This window comes from Myxine glutinosa, chromosome 13, assembly GCF_964187855.1.
Source record: "Myxine glutinosa chromosome 13, kmMyxGlut1.1, whole genome shotgun sequence".
Taxonomy (NCBI): Eukaryota; Metazoa; Chordata; class Myxini; order Myxiniformes; family Myxinidae; genus Myxine; species Myxine glutinosa.
In genome coordinates, this window is record NC_136273.1 from 56,760,953 (window position 1) to 56,783,242 (window position 22,290).

Below are 22,290 nucleotides of genomic sequence, written 5' to 3' on the forward strand. Positions count from 1 at the left end.
CCCAATATTGATTTGCTTCTTCCTCTTTCTTCAGTGCTGCCACTGCTTCAAGCAGTTATCAGATTGAAGCCATCGTTTCTCTTCCTTCTGCTCCACATGCATCATCCTCGTTGTCTGTGCCTATGAGTGTCAAGCTCTCTCGTGAACAATCGCCTTTTCCTGGGTCTCCAGATTTTGCTGCAACAGGATCTAGTCAAAGCAGCCAAGATGAAGGTGTCAAAGCAAAGTCTACAAATGGAAGCCGATCATCAACACGAGAAGAGCCCATGATATCCGATGCAGATACACTGCAGGAATTGCACTCACACTCACTGGACAGGCATGAGCTTGCCATCTTTATTTGTTTTAACTCCTTGAAAATGCTTAATGTCGCAAGTTATCTGTGTATCTCTAGCATTCCGAGCACCCAAAATATTTCATCGAACTTTGGTTATCTTAAAAGGCTCCAGATTCAGAATAACACCCTTTTATGTCATCTAATCTCAATTCTCAAAGAAATTAACTGGGTTGTGATGTCCGTCCATCCGTTAACTTTTTTCTATTTTTGTTGCTCCTTATCACCTGGCTAAATGTTCTGAAACTTGACACATGGATGCAAGACAGCATCCCCCACAATTGGCCGGTCTTGGAATTATTATTTTTTTCGGATAATGAGGACTCCCAAGGGTGTTACTCCCCAGTCTTCAGATCCCTACTCATCCCTTATTTAACAATTGATTGCTCTGAAACCTGATACAGCCATTCTGCCCGATGGTCTGCAGGATCACTCGGTCTTAGATTTTACGATTTTAGATCATGGGGTCTCCCAGGGGGCGGGAGGTTTGGAGGTGAGGGTTACCTGCTGAAACATCGGCTCTCGACTCGTCCCTAATTTACCAACCGATTGCTCTGAAACCTGATACAACTCTTGTACTGGATGGTCCACAAGATTGCTTGGTCTTAGATTTTTCGATTTTGAATCAGGGAACTGCTGAAACCGGCCCCTGACTTATCCTTTATTTATCAACCGATTGCTCTGAAACCTGATACAGCCCTTATACTCGATGGTCCGCAAGATTGCTTGGTCTTCGATTTTTCTATTTCGGATCGGGTTTTCGGATTTCGAATTTTCGAATCCATTTCAGATTTCCAGGAAATCGAGGGGGTACTTTGGGTACTTCCCCTGGGGGGGGGCTCCCAGGGGAAGTACCCAAAATCAGCGGAAGTCTGAACTACAACCTCAAGAGATGACTGTCAGCCTACTTGGGGCTGTTTATTCACACATGACCTGGGTCAGCCACCTTTAGTGGAAAAGTATGAAATCTTCATTTTTCTATATCTGGTATTGGCTTAATGGTTAGGGCGGTGGGGTTGGACTCCCAAGGGGATGTGAGTGTATGTATGTGTATGTAAGTGTGTGAAAGTGCATTGAAGTTTTAGTGTGAGAAAGTGTGAATACACTCACATCCGGGGTCTGCCTAGCAGGCACGTAAGACATCGGCCATTATAAAGCTCGCAGTGTTAGTGTGAGAAATCTCTGAGGATATCCCGGAGACTCAATAGCTCAGTGTGATGAGGTTCCTGGGTTCGAGTCCTGGGTTGAGAACTCAGGGTCCCCACTCAGGAATTTACTTCCTGTTTCTTAAATTATATATATAGCTTAAATATATATAAATTAAATTATATATATTATATATATATATATTAACTTATATATATATATATATATTTATGAATTTGCCCCATATATATATATATAGATATAGATATAGATATAGATATAGATATATATATATATATATAGATATATATATATATAATTATACACTTATTAACTTATTGATTTGCCCTCATACAAGAAAAAAGGTCAGATTACCATGAATGCAGTTGTGGTTGCACTGAAGGTGATATACGTTTTCATAGATAAACTGTGCTTCTTCGTGTGTCTGCTTTACAATAGTGAAATATAGTTTAGGAGAAGTGTATTTAAGTAACACAACTTTGATTCATTTTTCCTTAATGAACTCGTTGATTGGGGTTGACCATAACCAATTCCTCCCATTGATTTAGAGGCACTGATAACAAAATATATCTCGGCTTCTTTGCAACCAAATGTTGCCTCAAATTTTATGATCCATATTTTTATGTCTTTGGTTCCAAGTAATTTATTGGATTCATCTTCTTATCTCTGCTGTTGCTTAAGGTTAATTTTAAACTTATTTGCAGTCCTCAGGGTCGTTCTGTACAAGTTTCAAGCCAGGATCAGCAGACAGGAGAACAGTCTGACCTGGAAGGAGAAACTACTTCAAACAGAAATGAGAACACCATGAAGAGCGATGAGTACTGCGCTACAAATATAAACTCATCTTGGACACATATTGCACACATTCCTGGGTTAAGTGCGGAGGATCGAAGGCAAAAATCGCCTTCAGGTCCAGACCAATCGCAAAGTGTTTCAAGGCTATTGGAAGGTTTGAATAATGTTTCTGTTTGCATGGTTCATTGATTTATTGTTTGCATAATTCCTCCGCCAACATTTTATCTTCCTCACTTTTCTTCGACAGTCTCTGTGGGTGCCAATGCAGTGCCTCCTGAGCTTTCCATGGCCCATCATCAAAAGCATACAAGTTTCAGTAAGAATCCGCCATGGGCACTGGCACAACGCCTTGCTGTCGAGTTATCGTACCTGCAATCACTGGACCATGCTAGCCTCATGCTTTCTAGTGTGGAGAAGAGCCGTGCTGTTGGACGAGCACAAATGGAGGCTGTGACTCTGGCACAGCATCTCAGGGTTTGTATCTTTACAAGGACATACAGCTCAATACTGCAAAAGTTAATTTGACCCCTCACACCTGTCATAGCCACATACCATTACATATTTAAGTCAGAGCCATCTATATGTTGATATGTACTGAGGGCACATTCTGTGAGGTAGGAGGTAGATTTTGAAGCTCATGTCAATAATTTGTCTTTTTTTGTGTACATTCTTTGTAAATTGTTCTTGAACTTTATGGAGTTACTTATTTACTTGTCGGGATGGACACTAGGGATTTTAAATATGGATGGACACACCAATCGTTTAATGGTATGTTCTGATTTATACTTGTTACGTTTACCATTCCTATTCCATTAAATATGTTATCAGATCCCATATAACCGTCCCAAAGGCTGACAGTTGCAATATATTTTGAAGGAAATTTTATATCCATTTATCTGGCTGTCACCTTTTTAAGCACTCACTAATGTATGCCAAAGATATCACGGTGTGCCTTCTGAAAAATAAACAAGAGCGAAGTCGAGGCAAATCCCCACGTTTCCTACCTAAAGCAAAATTTTTAAATGGCAAAACGTTCCATCAGGAATGGTGGAACCCAATATCAAATTTTGAGTTAAAAAAAAACTGTCTGTTTGGACCCCTGTTATCCAAAATCCCCACCCCCTGGGGCTGAACATGGGGTCAAAAAAAAAAACCAAAAAAAAAAAAAACCCCACCTGGGGTGAACATGGGGTCAAATCCAAATAAATCGTTACATATTTTGTGTGCCCCCCAATGTTGATTGCATTTCCACAGCTTCATTTAAAAATGTGTTCTGAATTGCATTTTTTTGTATTTGACCTTTTGACCTTTCCCCAGGGCCCTATGGGGCAGGGCCAATAATGACCCCTTCTTGCCTTGTGTTCATCATAACTACCAAGTTTGGTGAATTTATGCACAATTGTTTAGGAGGAAGGTAGTGTGACAGACAGACAGACCAATGGAGCTGATTAAACCCCCCCCCCCACCCCCATTTTCTTTTTTAAAGTTTCATTTATTTATTTATTTAAGTTTCTTAATGTAAAGGTGAAGTTTAAATGAAGTTCTTCTTTTTTTTCCCCTTTTTTTTAAATTAAAGGGGATAAAAAGTTATTAAGTGTATGTTCTATCTGTCCAGTTCCCTGATCAAATTTTGAATCCTTTTCGTGGACTCCCGGTGGGAAGGCAGTGGCTACTTCTCTACTTCCCCTAGGTGGTTTGCTACTTCCCCCAGGAGACTTTGGAAAGATTCTTGATGAAAGCGTATAAACAAAAATATTGTTGTGGGAATGAGTCCAAGGGGTTAATAAATGCTTAGTATAGTATAGAGTGATTGTTTTTTATTCAAGAACCCTAAATAAATCCCATACACTAAAAAATATATCAGTTAGGAACCTAATATTTTGTACAAATGTAGCCTAATGTTACAGAAAGACATAATATGATCCACACAATTGATTACCTGAAATGAAGTACTGAAAGTGTCCACCACAATGTTGCAGTTACAAATTAATTATTTGCAGCTTGCTCTCCTGCACTGAATGTAGCATTTCACAGGGAATATTGCTCATTGTGTCACTGGTTATTGCTTTTAATTCACCAAGTGTGCGTGGATTTGTAGCGTACACTATACCTTCAAATAAATATCCCCATAAAAAGAAATCTGGTGACGTAAGATCTAGGGATTGAGGTGGCCATAATGACTTGGACATTACACGGGCACCAAAGAGTAGCCCAAGTTCATTCATGCTGTATCGCAAAGTGTGACTCATGGCATCATCTTCCTGAAACCACCCTTGGTTGATTTTGTCTTCTGTAGGGTGCCCAAGAAACTCATGGATTATGTTGATGTAACGTTCTGAGTTTACTGTTTCTGAGCAGAAAATTGGGCCAATGATTAATTTTCCGACTTGCAGTACACCAAACACTCATTTTCGCGTAATGCAATGGCCTTTCATACATTGCATAAGGTTGTTCAATTAGCCCTAAACTAGTGTTTTGTGAATTTACATGTGTACATCTCAGGTCAACATAGTATTGGAACAAATGATTGACAGGTGTTTCTTGTTGCTCAGGTGGTTCTTGTTGCATTGATCGTTCATGCATAAAAGAGCTGTGAATGTCTCGTCTTGGTTTTAGCCTTTCCTTTGGCCTTGGGAGTCTGCCTTTGGAGTCGGTAGACATAAACCTACATGAAGACCAGGTAAGTGTCTATGAAAGAAAAACAAGCAATTTGGAAGCTCAAAGAACAGAAGGATTAATTTGGAGCCAAAGCACAAAAATTGGGCATTGCAAATATAACAATTTGGAATATCTTGAAGAAAGAAAGTATACTTAGCAAAAGAAAGAAACCACTAGTATACTTAGCAATTGACAACAGCCAGGTCGGCCAAGGAAAACAACTGCATTTGATGACAGAAAAATTGTCAGAGCTGTGAAGAAAAACCCTAAAACAACTGTCAGTGACATCACCAACAACCTCCACAGTGCAGGGGTGACAAGTATCACTATCTAACATTCGCAGAAGACTTTGACAGCAGAGTTACAAACGCTACACCACAAGATGCAAACCTCTCATCTGCACCAAAAGTATAAACGCCAGATTGGAATTTGCCAACGGGTACAGAGGTGAGCCAGTGAGTTCTGGAACAAAGTTTTATGGATAGGTGAGACCAAGATAAACTTCTACCGAAGCGATGGAAAGGCAAAAGTGTGGAGAAAGGAAGGAACTTCATATGATCCATACTACCTCATCTGTGAAGCATGGTGGTGGTCATGTCATGACTTGGGCTTGCATGGCTTCCTCTGGAACTGGCTCACTCATCTTTATTGATGATGTAACTAATGACAGCAGCTTCAGAATAAATTCAGAAGTGTACAGTAAACCCCTCCTCTCACTCAACGGTTGCGAGAGTGAGATGTGCATGGAAGACGTTTCGGGAACTGCGTAGCGTGCTGACGAGGAGGGGAGTGTCGTTGAAGCTGAAGGGAAAGGTGTATGCTGCATGTGTGAGAAGTGTTATGATTTATGGGAGCGAGACATGGGTAATGAACGTTGAGCAGCAACGAACGCTGGAAAGGGTGGAAATGCGAATGGTTCGGTGGTTGTGCGGAGTATCGTTGAGAGAGACGGAGCCTGTGATGGATGCTGCGAAAAGAAACAGGTTGAGATGGTTGGGTCATGTGTTGAGGAAGGATGAAAGTGACTGGGTGAGAAGAGTGATGGAAATGAATGTAGAAGGAAGTAGAGGACGGGGAAGACCGAGAAAGACTTGGCTAAAGGTGGTGGAACAAGAAATGTGGGCAAGGGGGTTAACAAGGGGAGATGTAGAAAATAGGGCAACATGGAGAAGATTGTCATGGGGCCCGCAAGGCTAACCCCCGCTCTGGCAGGGAAAATGGCCTTTAAAATGCCTGTTGTTGTTGTTGTACAGTAAACATTTTGTCTGCCAATGTACTAGACAATGCCTCCAAACACATTGGGTGGCGCTTCACCATGCAGCAAGACAATGACCCAAAATACAATGCCAACCCAACCGAGGAGTTGATCAGGGGGAAAATTGGAAGGTTTTAGACTGCCAAATCAATCTCCTGATTTAAATCCAATGGAGCATGAATTTCACTGTCTGAAGAGGAGATTAAAGTCAGAAACACCCAAAACAAACAACAACTAAAAATGGCTGCAGTAAAGGATTGGCAAAGCATCTCAAAGGAAGATACCAAGAGTTTACTGATGTCATTGGGTTACAGGCTCGATGCAGTTAATGTATGCATGGGATATGCCACCAAATACTAACTATTATACTACTTTATTTACTTTAAGTTAATCTGTTCCAATACTTATGCTTTCCTAAAATGAGGGGACTGAACATAAAAATTGTTATTGTTCTACAATGGTAAAACATATATGTATAGAAATACCAAGAAATAAAAGCTGACCTTCTGTACTCTTGCCTTATATTCATCTTTTGATCTTGAATCCAAATTTCTGGAGCATGTAGCAATAGTAACAAATTTGACTTCACTGTTCCAATACTTATTGAGGGCACTGTATGTCTCCTGTGGTGTGTATGAAGGCCTTTATAAGCTAGTTAGATAAGGTCTCCCATTTGTTTGCTTGGTTTGCATCAAGGGCATGCGTTCGACAGACAATAAGGGGTTTTATTTATGATTCATCCTTTGATTGTTATTGGGATCGTTTATTATTGCTTCATTATTATATCCTTCCCCATTCCCCATTACATTATATCCAACCCTGGTGTTGGGCTAGCGGCTAGGGTGCCAGCTTAGGATCCTAGGATCCTGGGTTCAAATCCCGGTCGATCGCTGAATTAACGCCAGGGGGGTTGACTCAGCCTGTCATCCTTCCGAGGTCGGCTAATTGAGTACCAGTTCACTGGTAATTCCCTGTTTGTCGTTAAAGGCGGCAAAAAGGGTTGGCGTCAGGAAGGGCATCCGGCCGTAAAACAACAACAACCACGGTTCCCGAAAAAGGCCAACCCCCGCTTGCGGGGAAAAATGGCCTCTAACGGTGGTTATTTTTTTTTTTTTATATCCTTCCCCAGTGCCATTTGCGTTTATTAATTACACTTGGTTTCGGGGTGAATTCCGTTTGTTCTGGCTGCTTCGTTTGATGGTTCATGCTGGTTGCAGTGTAGTAGTGTAGTTGATGGTAAAGTGGTTCTAACCACACTCGTGACCTAACATTTTGCTCAACGGAAATTAGATCGGTCACGGGCGTCTATCGACACTTCACCTGGTTAGTTATATGTTGCCACGAGCATTGTAACATGGCAATCAGGCCTTTGGCACTTGCTTGGGACCGTGGATCTGGCTGGCCGTTGCGGTTGTTTTGACGCAACCCACGAGACTTGAGCCAGGCAACTGGAACAGACCCACAACTGCAACAGTATAAAGTGTTTGGCTGTTTAAATTTTGGCTGCATCTTCGTTATTTCACCTGCGTTTTGAAACTAAATAGTGTTTTGAGTGCTCGTCTGAGCGAACCCATGATCGGAGAAATGTACAGTGTTTATAAAATTCTCACTTCATTACTATTTATTTTGATTTTCTCATTCTTACTATCTCCTGTCCTTTGTTCATGGTTATTCTTCCTCCTCTCTCCTCAAATCCTGAATCAGGCTCGACAAGAGCAGCATGAGCGAGATCTTGCCCAATTGAGGCTTGAGGGAGAGATTGAGTCGATCGAGGCAAAGAAAGAATTGTTGAAGGAACAAAGAGAAGCAGATGTATGAGGTTTACCCCACTTTAGGATCCAACACACATTTAGGACTGCATCATCTTCTAATCTAATGGGGACTGCAACTTGTGATCAAAAACAATTTTCTTGCGAGCTTCATGGCTGCTCAACTACTTTGTCATTGTTCAACATCTGACAGATTTTGCATGTAATATAGAGTGTCCACTATGTTTCTTAATTGGTGGCTGATCACGGTTGGCTATCTCACCCTGTCCTACAAAGATCCCGCATGTTGTAAACCATATGCATGTCAAATTTATTTGGATAGATCGATTAATTGTGCTCGTCTCAGTTCCACACCTTGTAATTTTATACATTGTGTCTTTGCAACTGTAGAGTGAAACTGGATTTGCATGGTGTCTTGGGACATCACGCAATGCCGATGAAATGTTGGATCGACGAGGAGAGGCAGAAAGCTTTTCTGACGGTGCAAATCACCTTCAGTCTGAGGTTAGAGGAGTATCTGTGTGTCGAACAACCCTGACACTATGATTGATTGTCCCAGTACCTTAATCACGTTTATTACCTCTGTCACCGAAGGTGGACGGAGGTTATGTTTTCACCCCTGTCTGTCTGCCTGTCTGTAAGCACTGTATCTCAAAGTTATGGACGGATTCGAACGAAACTTAGTGGACAGATTGGGTGGTTGACCAGGACGATGTGATTCGATTTTGATGACCATACATATCAGGATACTAAAATTTTAAGTGATTCTCCACCAATGAGGGATGGGCCCAAACATGATATATAGCCCGATACAGTGCATTCAGAAAGTATTCAGACCCTTTCACTTTTTTCACATTTTGTTATGTTGCAGCCTTATTCTGAAATCGTTTAAATTCTTTTTTTCCCTCATCAATCTACACTCAATACCCCATAATGACAAAGAGAATACAGGATTTTAGAAAGTTTTGCAAATTTATTAAAAAGAAAAAACTGAAATATCACATTGACATAAGTATTCATACCCTTTGCTATGACACTTGAAATTTAGCTCAGGTGCCTCCCATTTCTCTTGATCATCTTTGAGATGTTTCTACACCTTGATTGGAGTCCACCTGTGGTAAATTCAATTGAGTGGACATGATTTGGAAAGGCACACACCTGTATATATATATATAAGGTCTCACAGCGGACAATGCATATCGGAGCAAAAACCAAGCCATGAGGTCGAAGGAACTGCCTGCAGAGCTCAGAGACAGGATTGTGTCGAGGCACAGATCTGCGGAAGCCTACAAAAAAAAATTATCCTGCATTGAAGGTTCCCAAGAGCACAGTGGCCTCCATAATTCTTAAATGGAAGAAGTTTGGAACAACCAGGACTCTTCCTAGAGCTGGCCGCCCGGCCAAACTGAGCAATCGGGGGAGAAGGGCCTTGGTAATAGAGGTGACCAAGAACCCGATGGTCACTCTGGCTGAGCTCCAGAGATCCTGTGTGGAGATGGGAGAAACTTCCAGAAGGACAACCATCACTGCAACACTCCACCGATCTGGGCTTTATGGCAGAGTGGCCAGACGGAAGCCTCTCCTCAGTGAAAGACACATGAAAGCCCGCTTGGAGTTTGCTAAAAAGCGCCTAAAGGACTCTCAGACTGAGAAACAAGATTATGTGGTCTGATGAAACCAGGATTGAACTGTTTGGCTTCCGCCTGGCCAGTATAGATGTTACAGGTTGTACATTGTATTACAAAAATTTATATTGAAGAGAATTAAATTGGTGATGACAATCATAGGCCCTCTTACCAAGTGACTTTACACTTAATATATTTTTTCTAATCAATCATTCCTTTCTCGTCTTTGTCCAATCTGTGCTCACGGCTGCTGCATATCCTTTTCATCAGCCGGCCAAGCAAGAAGCATTTGCCGATGGAGAGGTGAGCTGGAGAAACGGATTGCACCAGAACACGGATTGCAGGTGCTAACAGCATTCTCTCTGTTCATCAATTGTTTCATCTTGTGGATTATCGTTTAGGAATGACTGCCTTCTAGCTGCTAATTGGTTGAAATTGATTGGTTAATCACTTTGGTTGTCACTCCTTTGTCATAAAGGCCAGTAATTTGAGTAGAAAACAAAACTGAGTGGTTCATTCCTTTAGTCATTCTCTCATTTTGCTATTTTGTGTGTATTTTGTTAATTCTATCATTCATTCTTAACTTGCATTCACTTCGGATTTTTATTCGTTGGCCGAGGCATTACGTTTTTGGGTTTTCTGTCCGGGTGTCCATCCGTCGGTAGGAGGTTTTTGTTACCTCAATAACTTAAGAATGCCTCAATTTAACGAAGTCAAACCTGGTACAAGTATGCATAATTATTTAAAGATAAACAGATTAGATTGAGGTCAGAGGTCATGTCAGGTATAAATGTGATACTTGAGAACAGCTGTAGGGATGTTAATCAAACATGGTACATAACATGTACACTACCAGTCAAAAGTTTTAGAACGCCTCAATTTTTCCAGTTTTTATTTAAATTTACGCAGTTTAATGTCTCAATGTACTCTGAAATTAAGCATAGAACAAATAAACAATTGGAGATAAAAAAAAGAAATCATAGAATCATTTTGTTTCACAAAATGTAATTTAAATGTTTGACTCAGCAAAGTAGTCACCTTTTGCAGATATAACTGCCAAACACACTCGCGGCATTCTTTCTACAATGGAAATCAAATATTGTTCGGGAAGTTCTTCCCAACACTGTTGCAGAAGTTCCCACAAATGTGTTGCACTTGTAGGTTGCTTTGCTTTCACCCTTCTGTCCAGTTCATCCCAAACCAGCTCGATGGGATTTAAGTCTGGAGACTGTGCTGGCCATTACATGATGTGAAGCCTACCGTCTTGTTCTTTTCCTCGAAGGTAGTTTTGACATAGCCTGGAGGTGTGTTTAGGGTCATTATCTTGCTGAAGGATGAACCCCCTGACCAACGAGGCGTATACCAGAGGGTATTGCATGGCGCTGCAAAATGCTGTGGTAGCCCTTTTGGTTCAGGGTGCCAGTCACTCTGTGCAAGTCGCCGTCTCTCGATCCAGCAAAAGAGCCCCAGACCATCACGCTTCCTCCTCCATGTTTGACGGTTGGTGTCACACACTGGGGAACTATCCTTTCGCCTACTCGACGGCATACAAAAACCCTGCGTGATGAACCAAAGATTTCAAATTCTGATTCATCGGTCCATAAGACCTTCTTCCAGTCTTCAGTAGTCCACTGGCGGTGCTTCATGGCCCAGGCAAACCTCTTTTTCTTATTTTGCCATATTAGCAATGGCTTTCTTACTGCCACTCGACCTGTCAAACCTGCAGCTCGAAGTCTTCTCTTCACAGTTGAAACTGAGATTTGCTTACTTCGACCAGTGTTAAGCTGTGCTTGAAGCTGTTGTCCTGTGAGCCGCCGATCACGCAAGCTGTTGACTCTCAGAAACTTGTCTTCTGATTCTGTTGAGGCTTTGGGTCTGCCAGACTTCTTCCTGTCAGAGTTTCCTCCAGTTTCCAAGTGCCCTTTGATGGTGTAGGAAACTGTACTCACTGACACCTTGGCTTTCTTTGCAATTTTTCTAAAAGAAAGACCCACACTTTTAAGGGTTATAATTGTCTGTCTGTCTTCCTTTGTTAATTGCCTTTTTCTCGCCATTATGATAGCAATATACTACTTCCTGCAGTGCAATATTGTCCAAATAATGCTTCAGATGGTGTAATAAGAGTCTGTTCCAACACTGCTTTTATACAGACAGGGGGTTTGTAATCAAGTAATCAGCAGAGGTTGGGACACCTGTCGGAATTGTTTGTATCAACTTTCAAGGCGTAATTTACTTACATTGCTGCAGAACAGTTGTAAGTTGTTAACCCATTACTTGTTCCCTGAAGAAGGCCTTTTTTAGCCGCGTCGTAAGACGCTGGTCATAGAGTGTCCTCTGCTGTTGTTGTTGTTGTTCTTCTTCTTCTTCTTGTTCTTCTTCTTCTTGTTCTTGCAGAGAAGACAAAACCTCAAAGCTCCACCCATTCTGGGAACCATAGCTCCACCCATTGTGGGAGAGGCTTCATATAAACAAATATCCACCATTTTATTAACTCGCATAGCTTTGAGGCCTGTTTTGTAGGCCCGTGGTGTCTTCCTCTCTCACACAGTTTTATTTCAAATCAAATTCGATATATCATTTCATTTTTCACAGTCGCTAACATAGTTTTAGACTCAGTTGAAAAAAAACGGGAAGAAAATCCGATGAAAGTTGCCCTTTATAGAACGAAATGAATTCTCAAAGGCCTGTAACTTCAAGTCCATTGAGATTTTTTTTTTTTAATCGCGGCATGGTCAGTCATACACCGCCCGAAATAACAGACGGGAAAATGCCGAGATATATATATTTTGTTTAAATCGCGGCATGGTCAGTCATACACCGCCCGAAATAACAGACGGGAAAATGCCGAGATATATTAAAAATTCGTCCATTTGAAGACAATCGTCACGATGAAATATTTCATTTATACGTCGTCACAATAATGTGGAGAGAGGAGCATAGCTTCGTTCACGTGTCGCCACATACGGGAAATTGCCGAGATATATATTTTTTAAATCGCGGCATGGTCAGTCATACACCGCCTGAAATAACAGACGGGAAAATGCCGAGATATATTAAAAATTCGTCCATTTGATGACAATCGTCACGATGAAATATTTAATTTATATGTCGTCACAATAATGTGGAGAGAGGAGCATAGCTTCGTTCACGTGTCGCCACACACGGGAAATTGCCGAGATATATTTTTTTAAATCGCGGCATGGTCAGTCATACACCGCCTGAAATAACAGACGGGAAAATGCCGAGATATATTAAAAATTCGTCGCCACACACGGGAAATTGCCGAGATATATTTTCACTTTGCACAAAAATAACATCAAGTAATCGAATCAATAGGAATGTCCTGTGCCTATAACATCGACGTTATAGGCACAGCTGCATCTAGGCATTGTGTAACATCGACGCGGCTTTTGTTTTAATTAAAACTTTTTGTACTTGTTTTGCAATATAACTGTGCAATTTACATTTACAATTTACATTTATATAACTGTGCAATTTACATTATTTTCCCGTTATTGCTAACCTAAACTTTTTTTTTTTACCTCGAGTAGTTTACTGCTTACCTTTGTACCATTTCAGGTTATTCACTGGACTTGAATTGCTTAAATTTCAATAAAAACTGGAAAAATTGAGGTGTTCTAAAACTTTTGACCGGTAGTGTATAATGATGTAATAATGTGGACGGGGGCATATCGGTTGACAGCACGACGTCAGAGCGCCGTTCTATTTTTTATTTTAATTTGCATCATTATTGAAAGTGCAACTATGTATCTTCCATCGTGCTGATTGCAGGAATCGATGCTTTCTGCCCAAACATTTAATAAGTTTAAGAAACCCGCATGATTCGGTGGTATTGTGGTCCGTGGTAAAGCATCTGTTTTGAGTCTGGGATGTTGGCGGTTAAATTTTGATCCTCGTCGAGTTGTACATTTGGTGACTGGTGAGAGGCGGCGGTGAGATTTTCCTTGCCTGCTGAATTTAACTCAATATCTTCCCTGCTGACTGCAGAGAGAAAAATGACGTCACAACATTGTACAAAAAAGAAGAAATAATCATGAAAAGGAGTACAATGCCAACTCTGGAGGAGGATGAGAGGTTTGGTTTTTTATTTTAATGATCCCACATCTGAAGGCTGGAGGCATTATGCTTACGTGTTGTTCATACGTGTCATCCGCACGGCCATCAGTCTGTTAACCGTTACCATGATAACTTGTGAAATACTGATGGGATTTCAACCAAACTTGGCAAAAGTATGGAATGTGAAACAAAGATGAAGTGATTCAATTTTGGATTCAACAATTCAAAGGTCAAGGTCATGTGTCCTTTCAAAATCATTTTGCAGATCATAAACTCAAGTTAGAAGAATCTGATGTTGTCTCTCTCCTACCTCTCTCTTTTCTCTCTTGCTGGAGTGACCTTCAATTACTCAAACTCTTATGTTACCTTCAATTGAGATGAAACGTAACAGTGGCTTGACTAACGCATGTGGAGGCATAGCTATCGGCGCATTCGTGTCAAATTTTATTTTCTATTTTATTCTTATTTCAGGGTCTGAGTCTCTGTCTCTCTCTCTCTCACACACACATACACACACACACACACACACACACACACACACACACAAACAACATTTGACTTCAGGCAAACACAGCCAGTGACCTTTTACCTGCTTGTATGAGGGCAAATCAATGTTAATAAGTGTATACAACAGGCATTTTAAGGCCATTCTCCCTGCAAGAGCGGGGGTTAGCCTTGCGGTCCCCATGACAATGTTCTCCATTTTGCCCTATTTTCTGCATCTCCCCTTGTTAACCCCCTTGCCCGCATTTCTTCTTTGACCATCTTTAGCCAAGTCTTTCTCGGTCTTCCCCGTCCTCTACTTCCTTCTACATTCATTCCCATCACTCTTTTCAACCAGTCACTTTCAATATATATATATATATATATATATATATAAAAACGTTAGATTAAATAAGACGCGGACGTAGCTTCAGGACGTCGATCTTTAATTGTCGACAAGCTTTCGACCAACAAAGGTCTTCTTTGAGTCTACAAAAACAGCAGGCATGTATATCGGTCAAGTATGTATGGTGATATGTGTGTGAGATGTGTGATGTGTGTAGAAAATGCATACAGAAGGAAGAGCCACGCCAAAGTTCACTCACCAGCCCCAAGTTCAACGGAAGTGACCGTTTGCGTTACAGTTAGGGTGCACGTGCATATACAAATATAGAGATATACATACATAAACACACAAGCATATATTCATATCCCATTTATATTCATATAATATATTTATATATTTAAATAAATGACATATAAAGGTAGAATGAATGAATGAATGGGTTACGGTTAACAATTTGATTGGGTTGATGTGGGAACATGCTTTAGTCATCAAAATTTATGCCATGAGGGACTTTTGTCCGAAGTTTGTGTATCCAAAAGGACTCACGTTTCAGAATCGTGGTGTGTGATCGATTTGTGATTGATTCAATGGCAGAGATCTGAATGTCATTTATAGAGTGATCCGGTTGATTAAAGTGTATCGTGTAAGGTAGAGATTTGCCCTGACTGGTGTGGAAGTTATTCATTTCTGACCGGGTGTTATTAAATCGTGTGTAGAGTGTATTTTCAGTTTTTCCAACATATTGTTTGGTGCACTTTTGGCAAGTGCTTGATGTTTAGCCAATGGGGCCAATGAATAAATCTCTGTCTGTTGACAGAGTGGCCGGGCTGAAGCCTCCAGAAGACCCTTTGGGTCGGAGGTGACGCTTTGGTCTAGGACTTCGGTCCACAGGAGATCGGGACAGCGCTCGTCACGCTGTTATGTTCGTTGATTATATATATATATATATATATATATATATATATATATATATATATATATATATATATATATATATATATATATATATATATGTAAATATTGTGGGTGTGTGTATTGTTAATGTCCGGGTTCCTTCTTGTGACTACAGTGCAGTAATTAGTCTTTATTTTGATTAGGTAAATTTTATGGTCACTAATAGTATGTGTGTAATACATTTGTATTATGGATGATATTGCATGGGCAAGTGAGAATTTTACTGGTTTTCGTTACCGTTACCCTTGTGCGACCTAAAGCGATCCAAGTCAAACTTGGTAAAAAAAAAAAAAAGTATAATTATGCAAAGATTAGCTGATTATATTTCAGCATCAAGAGGTCAGAGGTCATGTCAGGTAAAAATGTGACACTTGAGTAGGCTGAAGGGTTTTAATTCAAATTGGTTTAAGTATTATAAACCTACATCATTGTGTCCATCCATGATAGATTATATTTGTTACGAAAAGGTCATGAGTTAGAGGTCACATTAAAACTCCTGTTAATGTGATACCATTGACTATGAGATGTGAACTGAACAATGTACATCTACCTTGATACATATACAGTCACGTGAAAAAGTAAGTACACCCCATGTAAAGTTTTGACTTTTTCAACATATTTCAACATACAGCTATTTGATCTTCATTTCAACAATATTGATAGATAAAGGTGATATAATATAACAAATATCATGAAACATTTACATTTTGTAGTCCATTGTATCATTTAAATCAACATAAATGCAAATTTCGCATGTGGAAAAAGTAAGTACACCCTTGGCTCGAATAGGTGGCATTGCCACCTTTGGCAGAAACAACCTCAAGTAGGCATTTCCTATAACTGTCTACCAGTCTCTGACATCGACTGGGAGAAATTTTTGCCCACTCCATGCAGAATTCTTTTAGCTGTACGATGTTTGAGGGGTTCCTTGCATGCACAGCTCGTTTCAAATCCCCCCACAACATCTCGATGGGATTTAGATCCGGGCTTTGACTTGGCCATTCCAGAACCCTCCATTTCTTTCTTTTCAGCCATTCCTTGGTGGATTTACTGGTATGTTTAGGGTCATTGTCATGTTGCAAGGTCCACCTTCAGTTGAGCTTCAACTTTCCGACAGATGGCCTCACATTATCCTCAAGCACCCTCTGGTACAATGAAGAATTCATGGTGGATTCTATGATGGTGAGCTGCCCAGGCCCTGATGCAGCAAAGCTGCCCCAAACCATAATATTTCCACCACCATGCTTTACAGTTGGTATCAGGTTCTTGTGGTCAAATGCTGTCTTTGGTTTTCGCCTAACATGTCTTCTGGTACTGTGGCCAATTAGCTCTACCTTTGACTCATCTGTCCAGAGCACATTGTTCCAGAAGTGCTGGTCTTTGCCTAGGTGTTCATTGGCAAACTTTAGTCTTGCCCTGATGTTCTTTCTGGACAGCAAAGGTTTCCTCCTGGCACACCTCCCATGTAGATCAAATTTGTGCAGCCTCTTTCTTATGGCAGACTCGTGCACTTTGACATCAACAGTGGCAAGAGCTACCTGTAGGTCCCGTGATGACATTCTGGGGTTCTTCGAGACTTCTTTCAGCATCTTGCGGTCTGCTCTCGGGCTGAACTTGCTGAGGCGGCGTAGCCTGAACAAGTTGGCAGTTGTTTGGAATCTTGGAAAGCAAACCAAACTAAATGTCTGAGGTTGAAATAAGACAGGTTCCTCCAAGATCCTCTTTTTTTTTTTTTTTCTTTTTTTTTTGTATACAGAGTCGAGGCTCGTGAAAGAGCTAACATTTATCAAACAAACAAATCAAACAAACAAGTAAACAAAGTATATAAAAATGGGAGCGGTCGACAAGATGGGGAGAGAAGGGGAGGAAGCACACAAACACAACATTTGAGGGCAGGGACATCGGGAGATATATGGGAGGCAGAGGGCCTGGGGGGAGGCAGGAATAAAATGAATGAATGATCGTTTTAAGGCCATTTTCCCCGCTAGAGCAGGGGTTAGCCTTGCGGGCCCCATGACAATCATGGTTCCCTGTTTGAGGCAATGTTTTTATGGCCGGATGCCCTTCCTGACGCCAGATAGGGCCTGGGGGGAGGCAGGATAGGTATAAAACGCAAGGACACCAAGGACTTCCAGGAAAGAAGACAAAAGTCACCTCAAAAAAGTGGATTTGGGGAGAAATTAGAGGGGGTAGAAAAGATCAAGGTTTTGGATTGGGGAAGATAAGAGATGGTGGTGAACAGCCGTTTTAAAGACCTGGAGGGAGGAGTGGGATTGAAGAGAGTGAGGGAGGTTGTTCCAGAGGCCGGAGAAAAGAGGAATGAAGGAGTGAAGGTGAGCAGAGAGTCTTGATTTTGGCAGTTTAACCATAAAAGGGTTGCAGGCAGATCTTGTGCGACCTGCAGGAATATTTGGGGGACAGAGCTTAGAGAGAGTTGGGGTGGCAAGGCCGGAGAGGAGTCGGTAGAAGACGGAAAGACCACCCACCTGCCTGCGGTGAGTAAGTGAAAGGCCCTCGGAGATAGCGTCATCGCGGGAGATTCCAATGATTCTGAACGCTTTGGTTTCAACAGCGTGAAGACGAGCTAGGTGTGAGGCAGGAGCACCAGCCCAGAGGGGAGAGCAGTATTCCATTGAGCTGCGGATGAAAGCCTTGTACGTGGTGAGGAACTCAGGTGTGCCAAGGAAGGACTTCGCACGACGGAGGATGCCCAGTCGCCGACTGGCTTTGGAGGCCAGCTTGGAAATGTGGTTTTCCCAGGAAAGATCATGGCAGATAGTGAGACCCAAAAGCTTGAGTGACAGAACTTCTTGGAGAGGATTATTCAGAAAGTAGATGGGAGGGTTGTCCAGTCGGTCTTTTCGGAGAGACATTGTAAGAGTGTGAGATTTGTCAGGATTGAAAGACATGTTCCACTTGTTTGCCCAGTCTGTGATTTTGTCCAGGTCTGCAGAGAGTGAGGAGGCTGCAGACTGCCGATCTGAGGGATGAGGAATGGAGCGGCAGAGAGTGGAGTCATCAGTAAAGAGATAGAGAGGATTTTCAAGAGAGTCAGAGAGATCATTGATGAAGACCAGAAAAAGCACAGGGCCCAGAACACTGCCTTGGGGAACTCCAGCCTGAACAGGAAGAGGAGATGAGAGAAACACATTCAGGGCCACATGTTGACTACGACGAGAGAGGAAGTCCACCAGCCATGCGTGGAGATGTCCATGGATACCAAAGGAGGAGAGTTTGGTGAGCAGAGCAGGGTGCCAGACCGTATCGAAGTCACGTGATATGTCGAGGGAGACAGCTCTAATTTCCTGTTTGGCATTGAGGACCTCCATCCATTGTTGAGACAGCAGAAGCAGCATGTCCAGAGTAGAGTGACCTGGTCTGAAACCAAATTGATGATCAGAGATCAAGCCATTGGAGAAGAGGAAAGATTTCATATCCGAAGCAATGATGGATTCCATGACTTTGCTGATAATTGGGAGAAGGCTGATTGGTCTGTAGTTGCTAGGATCTGTTTTTGTACCTTTTTTGTGCAAAGCGTTGATGTTGGCTGATTTCCAAGCAGATGGCAGTTGACCTTGAGCAAAAGAGAGGGTGAAGAGAACAGAGAGAGGGAGTGAAAGAGCGGAAGAACAGGATTTTAGGACCCGTGGGCTGATGCCGTCAGGTCCAGTTGCAGAATCAGAGTCGAGGGTTGACAGAAACTTTTTCACCTTGTCAGGAGGAAAGGACACGGAGTCCAGGAGCCGCTGAGTACGACTGGGTACAGTGGGTACAGAGAGGGATGGGTTTGGGACACAAGATTTAGAGGCAAACACAGAGTTGAGGCATTCAGCTTTTTCACGTGCGGAGTCAGCTGTGTAGCCGTTTGAGGTAAGGGAGGGGATGGAGGGGGAACAAACACCAGAAACTGATTTGACCAGACGCCACCAGGATTTCGAAGAGGGAGACAGATAAGAGAGTTCGGTCTTGAGAACGGAGAGATATTGTTTCCTGGCTCTCCTGAGGGTGGACACACACTTGTTTCGGGCTTTGTGAAAGGAACTGAGATTTCCTTCCGTTGGATTTGCTTTCCAGGAGACGAAGGCAAGTTGTTTCTGGGCAACAGCCTCACCACAAGATTCCGTGTACCATGGACGGGAGGAAGGGTATGACAACTGAAGACGAGATGGGATAAATCTGTGCATGAGAGAGAGCAATTTACTTTGGAAGAATTCCCAGGATGAGTTGATGTCAGAGGTGGTAGAGATGGGAGACCAGTCCAGATGATTGATGGCTGCTTGAAGACGGTGCCAGTTGGCCTGAGTGAAATGCCAGACTCGTCGACGCTGAGGAGGCTCCCTGAGAATGGTCAGAGAGATGTCCACTTTAACAAGCACATGATCAGATGAGCCGATTGGAGCAGAAGAAGAGCAGCAGACATTTTCAGGGAAGTTAGTCATAACCAAGTCCAGAAGAGAAGATGCTCCGTTGACTGAGATCCGGGTCGGGAAATTGACAGATTGTGTCAGTCCCAGTGAGTCGCAGAAGTCCTTTGCTGAGGAGCCATGGCTGGTGAGAGAGGTACCCACACCCAGCCAACTGGCATGGTGACAATTGAAATCACCACATATGAGGAAGAGAGAGTTAGGATAAGTAGACAGAAGTTGGTCCATATTTTCAGACAGCGAGATGTAGATGGAGTCATCACTGTTTGGTGGACGGTACAACACACATATGATCAAGAGGTGGGAGCGAAGGGGAAGCCGTAGCCAGAGGTATTCCTGGGGGTGAGGTGGAGAGAGGGCAGTGCAGGGCGAGTGAGGAAGAGAGTTTTTGATAAAGATAGCAACCGCACCTCCAGGACGAGGCTCAGGTCTATCATACCGGAGGAGGGAGTAACCCGGGAGAGATGCTAAGGAATCAGAGATATCATGAAGGAGGAAAGTTTCTGTTAAGCAGATCACGTCTGGTTTGACAGAAGCAACCTGTATGGAGAGATCAGTTGAGTTTGATCGAAGGCCCCGGATGTTTGAGGTCCATACCGTTAATGAAGAGGAAGGGGGAGCATCGGATACAGAACAGGGGGGAGGAGCGGTAGGGTAAGATGTGGAAGAGGTGGAAGAGGTAGGGAGAGCTGTTGAAAGTGTGTCAGAGATTTCAGAATAGCTCTGAGAAAGGGAAGGATGGGGCGGACAAAAGGTTTGATGGCGATTGGGTGAGGCACAATGAGGTGTTATTTGAGGAGGGGGAAGAGCGAGGCAGAAGGTTGGGGGAGATGGAGGTGAGAGTTGGAAGAGGGAAGAAGTGGGGAGGACGCTTTGAGGAGGGGGTGTGAGAGGGGGGAAATTGAGAAGAAATGAGGGTGGGGAGATTTGAAGGGGAGGGGCGAGGGGGGAGTTTTTGGGAGGGGTGAGGGAGGGAGGGGCGAGGAGGGAAGGGACAAGGGGAGGGATTTGAAAGGGATGGGATATGGGGGAGATTTGGAGGGGAGGGGTGAGGGGGGAGTCAAGGAGGGGAGGGGCGAGGGGGAGTCTTGGAGGGGAGGGGTGTGGGGGGAGTTTAGGAGAGAAGGGGAAAGGGGGGAGATTTGAAAGGGATGGGTGATGGGGAGGATTAGGAGGGGAGTGGCAAGGGGGAAGATTTGGAGGGGAGGGGTGATGGGGAAGATTTGGATGGGAGCGGTTATGGGGAAGATTTGGAGGGGAGGGGTGAGATTGGATTTTAGAAAGTGTACGATTAATGGGAAACGAGCATTTATTGCAAAATGAGTTTCTTGTGACCTTCGAGTCAAAAATACGTTTGGGCACGCTGGAGGGAGGATGGAGTGCAGGAGAGTTTAGGGAATGTAGAAAAGTGGCACTGAAAGAGATGGAATTTTTTTTTGGGATGGATAGATTTGGTGAGCAAGTCGAAAGCAACCTTTTAAAGAAGAAGAAGAAAAAGGTGTTATAATATATGGCGGAATACAGAACTTGAGGGGAAAGTGCAAACATTATATTTATAAGGTTAATAACAGTGAACGTTATCAGTGAACAGTAATAACTGTTATTACAGTAACAGTAATAACAGTGAACGTCGTTCGAAGAACGAACGAACGAATAAGAATGAATAAACGAATGAGAACAAAGAATAAGAACAGAGAAGGAAATGTATTTTTTTTTTTTTTGAGTTGATTTTAAACAAGGAAGTAGGCTATGGGGTGAAAAGACTGGGAAAAGCAGAGAACGAAAGTTATTGGAGCACAAAAGACGGACCGCTGAGAGGAAAACAAAGCCTCAAGGTTGTACACTGTACAAGGCCTCAAAAGACACGGCACAATTTAACATGATTTTCTATACAGGTACGAAAGATTTGCACCGAAAATCTTCCTCGGGACACACGATACGTACAACACCATAAAATAAATACAGTTATAACGAAAATACAAATGGGAACAATTACTTAACTTCGATTTCGATGGAGAGTGTGGACAGCTGCGAATAAACGAAAACCTCGCCGGCAAGACCGGAAGCGGAAGCCAACGATGTTTTAATCATTTGCACCTGAGCTGGTGCACCTGATTCTAATTTTACGTATTTGAAGTAGTGATAAATGTAAGGGTGTACTTACTTTTTCCACATGCAAAATTTGCATTTATGTTTATTTAAATTATACAATGGACTACAAAATGTAAATGTTTCATGATATTTGTTTTATTTTATCACCTTTATCTATCAATATTGTTGAAATGAAGATCAAATAGCTATATGTTGAAATATGTTGAAAAAGTCCAAACTTTACATGGGGTGTACCGTATTTTCCGGTGTATCAACCGCGGTTTTTTACCGACGGGAAAACCCTAAAAAAGG

The 22,290-nt window shown here is 42.3% G+C and overlaps 1 protein-coding gene across 7 annotated transcripts in view; it reads left to right on the forward strand.

Moving 5' to 3' along the window:
* LOC137438952 (centrosome-associated protein 350) overlaps positions 1-22,290 on the forward strand; it is a 143,759-nt gene that overhangs the window by 44,355 nt on the left and 77,114 nt on the right. For all 7 annotated transcript variants that reach the window (XM_068134449.2, XM_068134453.2, XM_078767537.1 and 4 more), the window contains 7 exons: positions 35-319; positions 2,206-2,450; positions 2,544-2,770; positions 7,914-8,021; positions 8,369-8,482; positions 9,874-9,947; positions 13,612-13,698. In XM_068134449.2, the coding sequence (XP_067990550.2) occupies positions 35-319; positions 2,206-2,450; positions 2,544-2,770; positions 7,914-8,021; positions 8,369-8,482; positions 9,874-9,947; positions 13,612-13,698 (1,140 nt within the window). The remainder of the gene's footprint in view (positions 1-34; positions 320-2,205; positions 2,451-2,543; positions 2,771-7,913; positions 8,022-8,368; positions 8,483-9,873; positions 9,948-13,611; positions 13,699-22,290) is intronic.